Raw genomic sequence first — 15,772 nt, 5'->3', positions numbered from 1 at the left:
CATGTCGCCATATGAGAAGAGAAGAATGCCAGCCAGCAGTGTAATCCACAGTACGTGAAGGCCTCTGTCTGGTCTGACATGATCCAGATGCTCTCTGCCCCGAAAACCACTGTCACCATGGCAGCTGTGGAAACTGTCCTAGTTCCCATCAGGTTCCATTGCTTCTTACTTGGACTTTACTGTTGAAGGCTGTGCTGTATGCAAACCTCAAAACCCATAACCACAGCAACTGATGTTCAAAGATGAGGGATACATCAACAAAATACGTGTGAGACAATGAAAGAGGCCACGTTTCAGATAAATACACAGTTCTAGGGTTGGACGCAGGTCTCTGAAGAGGTGTCGGGGAGTAGCGAGCGGTGCCCCCCCCCCCCCCCCCCATTAACCCTCCTGCAACGTCAGTGGTCCCTCAGTTGAGAAACTCTGCGGACAGGCTCCGCGTGCAGCGGGCCGAACGGAACTTGAGCTCATGGTAGCACTGCACGAAGCTGTGGTAGATGAAGGTGATGGGTAGTGCCAGGAGCACGATGCCGCTCACCACGCACAGGCCACCCAGCACTCGCCCAGGCACGGTGATGGGGTACATGTCTCCATAGCCCACAGTGGTCATGGAGATAATAACCCACCAGCAGGCGGCAGGGATGCTGGCGAAGTCCTCGTTGGGCGACTCCAAGTCCAGGCCATGCTCCAGCAGCTGGGCTAGAGCACTGAATATGGCCATGGGCACGCAGATGAACAGCAGCAGCATCACCATCTCCCGGTAGCAGCGCCTCAGTGTCAGCCCTAGAGTCTGCAGGCCCAGGAAGTGACGGGCCAGCTTGATCACCCAGAAGATGCGCATCATGCGCAGGACACGCAGGGTGACACCCGCCCTCTGCAGCTGCGAGTTCTCGCCTGTCAGCATCGTCATGGAGATGGAGATGTAGTAGGGCGTGATGGCTAGTAGGTCGATGATGTTGAGGGGCCGTTTGACAAACTCGCACTTATCCCGCGACACAATGAAGCGCACGATGCACTCGGCGGTGAACCAGCTGATACACACAGCCTCGATGATCCTGTGGGAGGGAGAACCAGGCAGAGTTAACGCAAGAAGGAGAGAAGGGGATTCCACTACAGGTCTACACACTATATCTACAAGCAATGGACTGCAGACATTACAGTCGTAAGAGAAAAAAGTAGCTACGGCTATCGAGGTAGCAGAAACCTTTTTGGTTCAAGGTAGAACCCATTTTTTGTTTCCAGTTAGAACATTTTCACTGAAGGGCTCCTTAAAGGGTTTATTGAGCGTTAGGGTCTATTCATTGGGTGAAATTTTCTTTGAATGTAGGAGCAGTGGGAAAGTGAAGTTCTATTGAAGAAGAGAGCCGTCAATCACTTATACAACACTGTTTTACTGTATCGATAGTGGGTCTTGATTGACCAGCGACTCATAGCACGCTTCAGTCTCACCAAATTGATAACTCTCAAACAGCTGGTAGGCTATATTCTTGGAGCCTTATGCCTTATTGACACGATATGCAATATAGACACTTTCACAACGTAATCCTGTTGTAATTTAATTCCAGAACATGCAGAAGGTATTCTGCCTTTTAAGGTCAGGTTGTAATTTACAGTATTATAGTTTTTTCTACATGCAATGATTTAATAACTTCACCATGCTCTAAGAGATATTCAATGTCAGATTTATTTTTACCCATCTACCAATAGGTGCCCTTCTTTGCGAGGCATTGGAAAACCTTTCTAGTCTTTGTGGTTTAATCTGTGTTTGAAATTCACTGCTCGACTGAGGGACCTTACAGATAATTGTATGTGTGGGGTACAGCAATGAGGTAGTCATTCAAAAATCATGTTAAACACTATTATTGCACGCGACTGACTTGTTAAGCTCATTTTTACTCCTGAACTTTATTTAGTCTTGCCGCAACAAAGGAGTTGAATACTTATTGACTCAAGATATTTCAGATTTTCATTTAGAATTCATTTGTAAAATGTTCTAAAAACATAATTTCACATTGACATTATGGGGTATTGTGTGTAGGCCAGTGACACAAAGTCTCAATTTAATTGATTTTAAATTCAGGCTGTAACACAACAAAATGTGGAAAAAGTCAAGGGGTTTGAATACTTTCTGAAGGCACTGTAACAGCAACAAATGACAAACGAAACTGGCATGCACGTTTTTCGACATTCATTTGATTCCGAGACCATTCCTGGGCCTTGAGGGCTTTGAGGTGACTTTAAGGAATACGGACAGATGTATTGCAGCTCCAGGGAAAGAGGATGGTAGAAGCATACTGATCAGGGATTTTGGAGGCTTCTTTTCCCTCAATTCTACCATGAATTAAAGGCAAGTCAGACCTGGTTGAGACTGAGCCCTGAGCATGCCTATTAAGTTTAGAGAGGGGGAGGACAGGCTGACACAAATGTTCCGTGTAAAGGTAGGGCTGTAACGAGGGATTGAGGTCAGCCATTCAAAAGCCAGTTACAGTGTAGTCTATCAAAAATATGCTGTTCTCAAATGCTGATATGAATGAATTCGGATATCTCATACAACATGACATCTTATTTATGATGACCTTTCTCAATGAATGCAATATTGATTCATGTTGTTCATATTTTCCAACTATAAATTATACACTCAATAATCTCACGTAATTGTTTTGTGGTGATGTTGAGGGGTCACTGTCGCTATCATCAATTAGTCATTTTTTCCCAACCTGCTATACATAAAGCATTCTTGCCTTGGGTCAATGACATGCTGACAAATATTTCATTTTGACCAAATATAAACTTTTGTAATTTGCATTCAGGTGAGGGCTTGGTGCAAGGGCTCAGTACATCCAAAGTTCTTTGAGTAGAATGGAAGTCCCCTTTACTGTATTACCTTGTGATGTCCTGCTCACTTTAATACAACATTTGCCCATTTAAAAGGGAAGTGAATCAGGTACAACCATAACCTCCCACCATTTACTTAGAACAACACCTACCTGCATTACCTACAATTGTATGCACGCACACACACACACACACACTGATACTGTTGGGTGCCTTTCAGGTACCAATACCTTGAGAGCGGTCCGCGTGGCAGTCATGGATACAAGACAGACACACAGGTTAAAGAGCAGAGTGAGAGCAGACAAGAAAGGGCTGACAAACAGCTCTGTACACAAATGGACAGAAGTATTGGCTGACACAGTTATATGTATTGATGTATGTTCTAATCTCCTTCAAAACATCAAAATTCTTTAAAAAAAAAGTAGACATGAGACTGACAGTGTATTACACCAAGAAACAGCAATACATTGTTATTATCATCTGTCTCCTTGATGGTCTCCTATGACAATAGTAGGCCTACTCTCCCAGGAATCAGCACGTTCAAAATGGACAGGCCTGAATATTGTAGTAGGCTACCACTAAAATTCGCACATTGGCCAGGTACTCTAGGTCTAGTGTAGAATGCCACAAAAAAAACAGCACCTTGGACAGATACTGTCGGATGCCACTAAAATCAGCACCTAGGACAGTTAGCGATACATACTGTACACGCTTATCCAAAAGGGAGCAAAAACAGTAACAACTCATGATAGATTAAGGCAGGAAATGTAACTGCATCACTGTAAACATGTATTGTCTGTTACAAGAGGCAACGCTCCTACTTGTGAAGTTCTTCAGCCTCTCTTGCGTTAAAGACTATGATGTGTTTGTGCTGAAAGATAAAATGCATAACAATTGAGAACTCAGAGACAAAAATGAAAATAGTGCAAGGGACAGTGGTGCTTATGGCAATGAACATTTAGTTTGAACACCTTTAAGCTAACAGTGTGTAATATGTCATACTGTAATGACAATTGGCCGACATAGAAAATGGAGACTTTGCCACATGAAATGTGTTGTTCACTTGGTAAAATCAGACCAGAAGCTCCCTTGACATTGAACTTTGTTAAACACTCAGCGCCTCCTCTGTCCCCTTCCCCACCGGGACAGCTGTAGTCAGGACTGGTGTAGTAGGCCTAATACACCCCTGAGATTTCGAGATTGTATCATATGCATAATACAACATTACAAACTTCTAAATTAGCATGAGTTCTAAAAGATACAGATGTGCAGAACCGAATCTAGACTTTTGGGGGCCCTAAGCATGATTTGGTTGTGAGGCCCCCCTTAATGGCTCCCCTCTTGATGACGGAGAGAAAGAAAAAAAATCCTGCAAAGCTACACATTTTGCCATGGGTCGTAGAGAAAATGTTGCCGTTTTAAAGCACATTTCCTGCAATTCTACCCATTTTGCCATGGTGTGTATTTATTATTTTTTTTTTTTAAAGCAAATTTTCTGCAATTCTACTCATTTTGCCATGACTTATACCATATCAATGATATCTAAGTGAGAATGATTAAAAAAATCACTGAGGGCCCCCTTGAGGTCAGGGCCACTGAGCACGATCTGTATTCAGACATGATTAGATAACTGGCTAAACTAATTTACCAATCTAGCAATTGTTAGCTGACATGGATAATTGAGTGACTGTCAGTGACTTATAAAACAATAATAAAAAAACTGCTGATACATAACCAGATTTCGAAGTTACACCTTGTGTATTCAACTATTCTAACTCTCAACAGTAAGTTGAGACCCCAATTTAGTTTTTTGGGGTTCGGTGGCCCCCTAGCGGCCAGGGACCCTAAGCGACTGCTTATGTCGCTTATGCCTGGAGCCGGCCCTGAAATGTGTATGTGTAAAATGTACTTCACAGCAGCATAAATAACACGTTGTGCATCTCTTGAGGTCCATACTGAGAAGTAGGGCATAGAAGCATGTACGACATTGCAGACAATCAAATAACGGGGAAATATAAAAAAATATATAAAAAGATAGGACATATATATACCCGGATGGATGCTCTAAAGAGTCTGGATTGTACCTGTGCTCCACCACCACACTGTTGTTCTCAGCGGTTTTCCAATCTGGCAAAGTACTCGCACAAAGCATCACCATGGACACTATAACAAATATAACGGACACTGAAGCTAAGATTTGTGCTGCGACTGATGAAGTCGGTTCATCAAAAGTCCTTCTCATTCTCTCCAGCCACTTTGAATCCTCTCTCTCTGTGACCACTCGAGTCCCCAAATTCTCGCCCCTCATTTCTTCGTCGAGTTTGTCTTCCTCTTCGGAGAAATGAATGTAGGAGTCGGACATCCTATCATCCAGTCTCCGCTGGCAGCAAAACTCCAAGTGTGAGCTCTCCAGCCCCCAGTAAATCATCTCGTTGTAGAATGACAGCTCGCACATCTGCGGGACGAACCGTAGCTTCCCATACTTCACGTACAGCATGATGAAACAAAAAGCCTCGGAGTGTCTATCAAAGAAAAACTCGTTCCGTTCCCGATCATAGTCGTCGCACACTTCCAGTACTTCTTTCTCCGAGGCGCATTTGTGCAAACGGCTCACTCTACTCAGAGGGAAATCTTTTATCACCTCCTTAGAGAACGCATATTTTGTGCCACCCACATTAAGGATACAGATGCTCTTCCCAAACTTCATCTTTCAGCTGTTGACAGGTGTTTGTAGAGTACTGAAAAAGACACCCTGTGCGTTTTATACAGCGCCAAAAGGCACCAGTTTCTTATAAAACCATCGTGCTTTATTCCTCTCCAAATCCAATATTGGAGTCAATACGTCCCTATTGCGTTTGGCCGTTATTACAAGCTTTTTCGTCATTTTCCTTGTTCTGACAGAGATATATCTGGACGACTGGAGTTGTGTCGTGAGGACTATGTAACAGAGCGCGCTACTCAATCCTTGCGCGACATCGCACTGGTGTTCTGAGCGCCTGTTGTTCCGCTCTACTCAGTGTCCAAACTAGTCCTCCGGGTGCAGATCCCAGTAGTGATGTCACACACGCGCACACGCACACACGCACACGCACACACACACACACACACTTTAAGACACGCGATGTATTGCAAACGATCACGTTTTACAATCGATGGGATCCACCCTCTACACAAGCAGGATATATTTATTTCACATTTTATGAGTTAATCGATAGTATTCCGTTTTATCTGTAAAATGATTAATAATATAGGCCTAATCACAGTAGTCTGTGAGCCCATATGTGCTTTTTGACAAAAGTACTTCTCATTAAATTGGCATATGGTAACTTAAGTATTTCATCAATATGCAGCACCACGTTTATTACAATGTTTCGGGTAATTCATCTTCTAAGGGCCACGGTCACGGATGATTGCTCTCCTCTTCAGAAACCTGAGATACACTGTGTGGACACCCTTTCAAATTAGTGGATTTGGCTTTTTCAGCCACACAGTTTGCTGACACGTGTATAAATTCGAGCACACAGCCATGCCCTCCATAGGTCAGTAGAATGGCAGTACTGTAGAGCTTAGTGACTTTCAACGTGGCAACGTCATAGGAGGCCACCTTTCCAACAAGTCAGTTTGTCAAATTTCTGCCCTGATAGGGCTGACCCGTCAACTGTAAGTGCTGTTATTGTGAATTGAAAATGTCTAGGAGCAATGATGGCTCAGCCACAAGGTGGTAAGCCGCACAAGCTCACCGAACGGGACCGCCAAGTGCTGAAGCGCGTAGCCCATAAAAATAATCTGTCCTCGGTTGCAACGTTCACTAGAGTTCCAAACTGCCTTTGGAAGCAACATGAGCACAATAACTGCTCGTAGGGAACTTCATTAAAGGCCGAGCAGCCGCACACAAGCCTAAGATCACCATGCGCAATGCCACTCGACTGGAATGGTGTAAAGCTTGTTGCCATTGGAATCCGGAGCAGTGGAAACGCGTTCTCTGGAGTGACGAATCACGCTTCCCCATCTGTCAGTCTGACGCACAAATCTGGGTTTGGCGGATGCCAGGAAAACGCTACCTGGCCCAATGCATAGTGCCAACTGTAAAGTTTGGTGGAGGAGGAATAATGATCTGGGTCTGTTTTTCATGGTTCGGGCTAGGCCCCTTAGTTCCAGTGAAGGGAAATCTTAGCGCTACAGCGTACAATGACATTCTAGACAATTCTATGCTTCCAATATTGTGGCAACAGTTTGGGGAAGGCCCTTTCCTGTTTCAGCATAACAATGCCCCCGTACACAAAGCGAGATCCATACAGAAATGGTTTGTCGAGATTGGTGTGGAAGAAATTGACTCACCTGCACAGAGTCCTGACCTCAACCCATCGAATACCTTTGGGATGAATTGGAACACTGACTGCGAGCCAGGCCTAATCGCCGAAAATCAGTGCCCAACCTCACTAATGCTCTTGTGGCTAAATGGAAGCAAGTCCCCACAGCAATGTTCCAATATCTAGTGGAAAGCCTTTCCAGAAGAGTGGGGGCTCTTATAGCAAAGGGGTGGGGGGGCAACTCCATATTAATATCCTTGATTTTGGAATGAGATGTTTGACGAGCAGGTGTCCACATACTTTTGGTGAGAGGAGTGGGGGCTGTTATAGCGAAGAGGTGGGGGGCAACTCCATATTCATTCCCATGATTTTGGAATGAGAGGTTCGACGAGCCGGTGTCCACATACTTTAGGTGATGTAGTGTATTTGTCTTTAACAGAATCACAGCTAGAGGGAGCATGTTGCCACAGTTCAAGAGACCTCCCGGAAAAATACAGTGGATGTGACATTTGTAGGCATTCGCAAACTACAAGCTGCAGAATGCTTGGAGATTCAGCACCATTGTGAACAGCAACGAATCGGCACCTGTTCCTGAGAGAATCCAATTTAATGGTTATAGGTATTGTCACGTAGAGTAGGCCAGAAGGCTAAACTAAAACATCTAACCTCTATCAAATAAAAAGATGGCGGAGCAACAAATGTGCTTCTGTGCAAGGGTGCTTATTTACGTAGTGAATCCGGAAGAAAAACAACAGTACTGCCATCCAAAGTATACATTATGGACAGCTGAAAACAATGCTGCCCCATCAACAGCTCAATCCAAAATGGTCCCCCCTTTGAACTGAAAGAGTAGGGGGAGCCCCTCCCGTCAGAACATACCAAACAGTAATTAATTAAGCAATTACCGTCATCAAAGCCTACATTTTCCACTCAACTAAACATCATGAATTATATACACTGCACCTTTGCGATACGTTTCTCATGATACAATATAAATCAAATCAAATGTATTTATATAGCCCTTCTTACATCAGCTGATATCTCAAAGTGCTGTACAGAAACCCAGCCTAAAACCCCAAACAGCAAGCAATGTAGGTGTAGAAGCACGGTGGCTAGGAAAAACTCCCTAGAAAGGCCAAAACCTAGGAAGAAACCTAGAGAGGAACCAGGCTATGAGGGGTGGCCTGTCCTCTTCTGGCTGTGCCGGGTGGAGATTATAACAGCACATGGCCAAGATGTTGAAATGTTCATAAATGACCAGCATGGTCAAATAATAATAATCATAGTAGTTGTCGAGGGTGCAACAAGTCAGTAAGAATCAAGAGTAAGTGTCAGTTGGCTTTTTCATAGCCGATCTTTGAGATACCGCTCCTGCTGTCTCTAGAGAGTTGAAAACAGCAGGGCTGGGACAGGTAGCACGTCCGGTGAACAGGTCAGGGTTCCAGCAGGTCTGGTACAGCAGGTCTGGGACAGGTAGCACATCCGGTGAACAGGTCAGGGTTCCATAGCTGCAGGCAGAACAGTTGGAACTGGAGCAGCAGCACGGCCAGGTGAACTGGGGACAGCAAGGAGTCATCAAGCCAGGTAGTCCTGAGGCATGGTCCTAGGGCTCAGGTCCTCCGAGAGAGAGAAAGAAAGAGAGAATTAGAGAGAGCATATTTAAATTCACACAGGACACAGGAAAAGACAAGAGAAATACTCCAGATGTGACAGACTGACCCTAGCCCCTCGACACAAACTACTGCAGCATAAATACTGGAGGCTGAGACAGGAGGGGTCAGGAGACACTGTATAACAATATAACACATTTACAAAATCTCATCCTTACTGACATGATGTCTTCCAATATGCCCATTCACATGAACGAGCCATCGAGGAACATTTATTGGTTGACGTGAAAAACCAAAGTGATGAATTATCACGGGGGTGAATTACTTAATGAATGTGACTTAAAGTAGAAGTTATGGCACAAGTTATTGAAGTGTGTGTTTATGTAAAACTGTTGATTATGATATACACTACTGTTCAAAAGTTTGGGGTCACTTAGAAATGTCCTTGTTTTTGAAAGAAAAGCAAAAATGTTGGTCCATTAAAATAACATTGAATTGATCAGAAATACATTGTAGACATTGTCAATGTTGTAAATGACCATTGTAGCTGGAAACGGCTGATTTTTTAAATGGAATATCTACATAGGCGTACAGAGGCCCATTAGCAGCAACCATCACTCCTGTGCTCCAATGGCACGTTGTGTTAGCCAATCCAAGTTTATTGTTTTAAAAGGCTAATTGATCATTAGAAAACCCTTTTGCAATTATGTTAGCACAGCTGAAAACTGTTGTCCTGATTAAAGAAGCAATCCAACTGGCCTTCTTTAGACTAGTTGAGTATCTGGAGCCTCATCATTTGTGGGTTCGATAACAAGCTCAAAATGGCTTGAAACAAAGAACTTTCTTTTGAAACTTGTCAGTCTATTCTTGTTCTGAGAAATGAAGGCTATTCCAGGTGAGAAATTGCCAAGAAACTGAAGATCTCGTACAACGCTGTGTACTACTCCCTTCACAGAACAGTGCAAACTGGCTCTAACCAGAATAGAAAGAGGAGTGGGAGGCCCTGGTGCACAACTGAGCAAGAGGCCAAGTACATTAGTGTCTTGTTTGAGAAACAGATGCTTCACAAGTCCTCAACTGGCAGCTTCATTAAATAATACCCGCAAAACACCAGTCTCAATGTCAACAGTGAAGAGGCGACTCCAGGATGCTGGCCTTCTAGGCAGAGTTCCTCCGTCTAATGTTCTTTTTCCCATCTTAATCTTTTCTTTTTATTAGCCAGTCTGAGATATGGCTTTTTCTTTGCAACTCTGCCTAGAAGGCCAGCATTGTGGAGTCGCCACTTCACTGTTGTGACACTGTTGAGACTGGTGTTTTGCGGGTACTATTTAATGAAGCTGCGTAAATGTGCACGTGCCAATTGACTGTGCCAATTGGTGGTCCATGGGAGCCCCTTACCAGGTGGCGGTGTATGCACCTTTCAGTTGGCTGCGATCACCCAATTTAAAGAAGAAGGGTCCCACGAATCCTGGAGGAGCACGCGGAGGTGCAATGATGCCCAAACTTTAAAATGGTTTTAAGTACAGACCTACATCTCCGGAGCGCAAAACTTCATTTCCTGAATACAAATCAAGAGAAATTACCTATAAATCTACTTGCTCTCTTGAGAACCTTGAGTCGATTGGCAGTAGAGAGTGCTGTGAAGTTGAGCCAGACCGGGATGAAGTACCTGCGGCGACAGGTGTGGTGCACACTTCCAGTGTTTTTCATGGGGGTCCAGAGATGATTTTGGACCGGTAGGAGTGAGATTTTGGGAAAAAGTGCCAACCTGTATGTTGTTTCAGGCTGGGTCAAGGGCAAAGTGGGATCGGTTAAATCTGTGAAGGTTTCGAGAAGTGGAATTGTTTGGATTTTTTGTGCGTCCTCCTCTCAGAGGCAGTGGGCGCTGAGCGGCACGCGTCTCAGGGCTCAACCTATGTTGTGCTTTGCTCTCAGGAGCAAAGCACAAGTCAGAGTGTAAAGTTGGGATAAAGGAAGCACTGTGCTGGGGATCCACAACTGGGGATCCGAAGTGCCCTGTGAAAAAGAGACAGGTTGAGAGTGCCAGAGTTTGAGTGGGGCAGAAAGATTGTTATGCTAAGGCAGTGAAGAGAGTAGAGGAGAAATATTTGGGTGTGAGAGGTTTTAGTGCAGAAGACCTACAGGGACTTTTGAGAGAAAGGGACAAAGTAGTCGGATGGGGTGGTCGGTTTTTTCAGGTGCGGGGTTAAACGCTGTGTGCAATACGCAACACAACGTCTTGTTTCTCGAAGATTCACAAATTGAAGGGCTCTTTTCAATAACAGGGGGTTCTACCACTGGCCCAGGGCCCGTAGGTCCGACGGGGACATGCAAAGCAAACAGTTTAGGTTGTGAGATGTGTCTATTTGAGTGACTAGCACTCAGAGCTGGAAAGGCCATAAGAACAATATCCCCAGTGGGGATAACAGAAGCCATCATCCCCAGTAGGCTTAAGTGTTATATCTAGCTTAGCTGTCAAAGAACACACATCTACACAGTTTCACATTTTACATCACTCTGTCGTTTAATGACTTGTGCTACTCATTCTGACAACCCATTCATCCGTAAAGCAGCACACTGTCGTAAACCATAACAACGTACAGTACGACGAACAGGACATCGTACCATACATAACACCCCCCCCCCTTCCCAAAACCAGGGACTGGTACCATATATAAAAATGTCCATAGGGCAATAACTTAGAGTGATACCTGTAAGAAAGAAAGATGAACCCTTAAATGGAAGAGGTAAATAATGACTCTCCAAACTAGCCAGTTCAGTCCATTAACCTGGAGGTTGACTAAGACACCTAACAGAGCCTAAGAATGAAAGGAGGTTAAGTAGTCCCCCAGATGTTCTGATTCTGTCCAGTGGCAGTTCCATCTCACGACCTAGCATGAGAGATGCCGGGGAGACCTGTGTTGTTGTGTGTTTGCTTGCTCTGTAGTGCTTTAGCGTTTGGTTCAAAGCAGTTTGGGGTGGGACTTTCCTGTTTTCCCACTGAGGAGGCATACAGCACAATCCCTGACCAGGGCTTTAATGTCGTGGTCGATGCCTGGCCATCACACAAGGTCTCGACATCGCTGCTTGACCTTCACTATGCCCAAGTGACCCTCATTGCACCATTGATAGAACACACACACACACAGGCCACTCGGGACCACAGTGCAAAACCCTCGAGAGACATAGACTTCTTCACAGCAAGAATGTTCGTGCTTCACCGGGGCAAAAGGCACCAGCTCTTCCGGTACACGTGCTGGCCATCCAGTATGTAGGTGTGCAGGTTAGACAGTGTGGAATCCTGTTCCGATGTTGCTTCAGCTCCTCCAGTGAGACGGCTGACTGAAGGGAAGCGTAGAATATTTGTACGAGCTCTGTTTTGTTCTCGTCTGGCAAGACAGTCGGAGTAGGAGTGTCAAAGGAGAGTGAGAGGAGGTCTGCCACCACTTCATCCCTCCCCAGAGTGAACTTCAGCTGATAGTAATACTGTCTGAGGCGGTCGTACCATCCGTGCAGGCGAAGTGGCTTGTGGCCAGTTCCTGATGCCGACAGTAGCGTTGTGAGGAACTGGTGGTCGGTTCGGAGCGTGAACAGCCGGTCGTATAGGTAGAGGTGCCACCTTTCGCATGCCCAGACACAGGCCAGTGCTTCTTGTTCGCCCACAGAGTACCGTTGTTCAGTGGGGTTCAGAGCCCTTGAGGCAAAGGCGACGGGCCTCTCAATGCCATTCCGCAGCTGTGAGAGGACAGCTCCTAGTGCTCCAGCATAGTCATCACAGGTGACAGTGGTGGGGCAGACGGGTCAAAGTGAGCCAAGACTGGGGCTGTGGTAAGCTGGCTCTTCAGTGAGCGGACTGTGTCTGAGCAGGCTGCCATCCAGGCTCATGGCTCGTCCTTCTTAAGAAGCTGGCGAAGGGGCACTGTGGTCTGAGAGTAGTGGGACAGAAACCGGAGATAGTAGGCTGTCATGCAGAACCCCACAAACTCGATGTCTGGAGCTGCAAAGGTACACTTTCCACTGTTCAGGGTCAGGTTGTTCTGCAGTAGAGCACTGAATACTCTGTGGAGTCGATGGTCGTGGATGTGGAGGTCAGGGCCTTGGACCACGATGTTGTCCAGATAGACTGCCACTCCGGGTATTCCAGCGAGGATGGTGCTCATCCCCTTCTGGAAGCAACTGGGGGCGGAGCTAAGTCCAAAAGGCATGAATGTGTATCTGAACACACCAGAATGTGTGACAAAGGTTGTGAGGTCTCTGCTGGCTGGGTGGAGGGGCACCTGAAAATAACCCTGGCGCAGGTTGAGCTTCATGAAGCCGGCTGTAGGCAAGGGATACTTATCCGGGACAACAGCCTTGTTCACAGCATGGAGATCCACACAGGTCCGGATTCCACCTGACTTTTTGGTTGCGATGAACAAGTTTGAAATCCAGGGGGCAGCTTTGACTGGCTCAATGATGCCTGCATCCAACTGTGACTGGAAATATTTTGTGACATCATCACACAGTGCAAAGGGAATGCGCAGCCCAGTCCATCAAACAGAGTTGGCCAGTTCTGTTGCCATGTGCTGGTAACTTGATGGATAGCCGACCCACTCCTGTATTGTCTTGGCTGTGTGCTTAGGGTCGTGGTCCTCTTGGAAGGTGAACCATCACCCCCAGTCTGAGGTACTTTGCTCTGTTCATCTTTGCCTCGATCCTGACTAGTCTCCCAAACCCTGTTGCTGAAAAACATCCCCACAGCATGATGCTGCCACCACCATGCTTCACCATAGGGATGGTGCCAGGTTTCCTCCAGACGTGACGCTTGGCATTCAGACCAAAGAGTTCATTCTCCAAGTGGATTGTCATGTGCCATTTACTGAGGAGTGGCTTCCGTCTGGTCACTTTACCATAAAGGCCTGATTGGTGGAGTGCTGCAGAGATGGTTGTCCTTCTGGAAGGTTCTCCCATCTCCAAAGAGGAACTCTGGAGGTCTTTCAGAGTGAACATCGGGTTCTTGGTCACCTCCCTGACCAAGACCCCTCTCCCCCGATTGCTCAGTTTGGCCTGGCAGCCAGCTCTAGGAAGAGTCTTGGTGGTTCCAAACTTCTTCCATTTAAGAATGATGGAGGCCACTGTGTTTTTGGGGACCTTCAATGCTGCACAAATGTTTTTGTACTCTTCCCCCAGATTTGTGCCTCAACACAATCCTATTTTGTAGCTCCACGGACAATTCCTTCGACCTCATGGCTTGGTTTTTGCTCTGGCATGCACTGTCAACCGTGGGACCTTATATAGACATGTGTATGTCTTTCCAAATCATGTCCAATCAATTGAATTTACCACAGGTGGACTCCAATCATGTTGTAGAAACATCTCAAGGATGATCAATGGAAACCGGATGCAGCTGAGCTCAATTTTGAGTCTAATAGCAAAAGGTTCGAATACTTATGTAAATAAGGTATTTCTGTTTCTGCATTCCAATTTCACTGTTCGCATGACCCAGAGCAACTCTGCGCATGTGCGTCATTGGATGAAACAGACATCGAGCCTTCCTTCAGTGCCATCTGAAGGGGCGGGATGCCACCTTGTGGACTCGGAGAGATTGTTTATTTTTCCCTTTACCCCATTCTCGACCACCATGTGTCAATGTGGTGAAGAGACACTTCATTGAACCCACATGTAAGAGACGCAACACTTTTGACACCCAGAAACACTATGGAACTTTAGGTTGACACAACTGTGCTTATTCACCCAGGTTTGCCTGAAACCCAGTTCACTCTGGGTTCAAGGGCTCTAGCAATCAGTAACATATCCCCCGACTGTCACTTGGGGGTACTTCTGTCACAACAAAGCCTCACTCAGTTTAGACGGTAAGATGCGACCCAGTTACTGTCTGACACCCAGTGCTGGACTGCATGCATTAAAAATAGATCCAGGGAAAAAGCAATATCATGCCACAGCACCTTGTAACCCGCCTGGAAAATGGAGAGAAAGCTCTGAAAAATGGACCCATTCTGGGGCGATTCGCAATTGAATCTTATTCTGAGGAATGAAACCAATTGCCAATAGAACCCCTAACCCGTACCACTTGGCACCTCATAGGGACTAGTGAGCTACAGGCAGGAATCAGCAATGAATCCCAGCAATGACCCTATCGGGAGGTGTGCCCCCTTGTGGACAGAGAGCTAATCGCCCAATTTAATATGTTCACCCTGGGGAGATTGATATACCCCTTGAATCCTGCGAACAAAAATGGAACGCAGGGTAACAAAGGGGGCGTTAAACATGGACCAGCTTCCAACACATGTTGTGCTTCCATGAGACTGTATAGCCTGCATGAAGCCCGGACCCCTTATGGGCACAGAGGGCTACGGCAATGGCTGACGTAGTATCCTGTTTGCAGTAACAACACGTGGGGGCACTGTCGTCACAGTAATATTTTTGTGGAGGTGCGAACAGGTCACTCATCCCCGGTTTCTCCACTCCCTCCAACTCCAGGAATTTTAAATAGGAATGGGGTTGCCATAATGCTGTGGGAACGCTAGTAAGTTTCATTCACCAGAAGTTATGCATGCTAGCCGACGTTATCCATGATGAGGCTTATAGTCTAAGCTAGGCTAGCAAGTCTCGTTGACTGCAGAGCTACCCAAATAATTCCACCATTAGGAAGCCAGAATAGCTAGCAGTAGCTAGCTCGCCTTGGCAAGATAGCTAACCTGGCTAGCATGCCATGCAGTGCTTGTTAGCTAGCCTGGTCTCGAAAGTTTACGTAAGACTGGATCACCAAGGTGGGACCCAGACTCTTCATCGATAAGTCTGGGAAGAGAGGCAAGCGGTGCTTACCCAAGGCAGACTCGGGCTGTGGGGGGAGACCCACAGAACCTGGTCGCCCTCTCTCTTAGATTAACCTTACGTAATCGGTTACAGAGCGCACAGGAACCGAGAGACATTTGACTCGACCAAAGACCCAATCCATCTGTGCTTCCCTCAACTCAGGATCAGCCGAGGTACGGTCACCCGGGAGAGGAAGTCACT

At 46.0% G+C, this 15,772-nt stretch overlaps 1 protein-coding gene across 3 annotated transcripts; it reads right to left on the bottom strand.

Annotated features, from left to right (window-relative positions):
• Window positions 1-393: 393 nt before the first annotated feature.
• Window positions 394-5,817, bottom strand: LOC115153084 (potassium voltage-gated channel subfamily G member 3). Of its 3 annotated transcripts, none has more exons than XM_029698128.1 (2): window positions 4,887-5,817; window positions 394-1,055 (listed from the first exon to the last, which is right to left on the bottom strand). In XM_029698128.1, the coding sequence occupies exons 1-2, from the start codon at window positions 5,540-5,542 to the stop codon at window positions 410-412; spliced, it is 1,302 nt and encodes a 433-aa protein (XP_029553988.1). In that variant the 5' UTR covers window positions 5,543-5,817; the 3' UTR covers window positions 394-409. The 3 variants fall into 3 exon arrangements, 2 of the variants coding, with proteins under 2 accessions (XP_029553988.1, XP_029553989.1); XM_029698129.1 differs by having other exon boundaries at window positions 4,920-5,817; XR_003867636.1 differs by lacking the exon at window positions 4,887-5,817 and adding an exon at window positions 3,066-4,219 and having other exon boundaries at window positions 992-1,055.
• Window positions 5,818-15,772: the final 9,955 nt, after the last annotated feature.

The sequence above is a fragment of the Salmo trutta genome, chromosome 18, assembly GCF_901001165.1.
Source record: "Salmo trutta chromosome 18, fSalTru1.1, whole genome shotgun sequence".
Taxonomy (NCBI): Eukaryota; Metazoa; Chordata; class Actinopteri; order Salmoniformes; family Salmonidae; genus Salmo; species Salmo trutta.
The sequence above is the reverse complement of the archived record's forward strand: the minus strand, read 5'-3'. Positions and strand labels throughout refer to the sequence as shown.

Bases quoted from the DNA above. Each gene is read 5' to 3' on its own strand.
- LOC115153084 (XM_029698128.1), bottom strand. From the start codon at position 5,542: ATGAAGTTTGGGAAGAGCATCTGTATCCTTAATGTGGGTGGCACAAAA. The intron at 1,056-4,886 runs GTATATATATGT...TCCCTCCCACAG, and splicing joins TCTTTAGAGCATCCATCCGG to GATCATCGAGGCTGTGTGTA.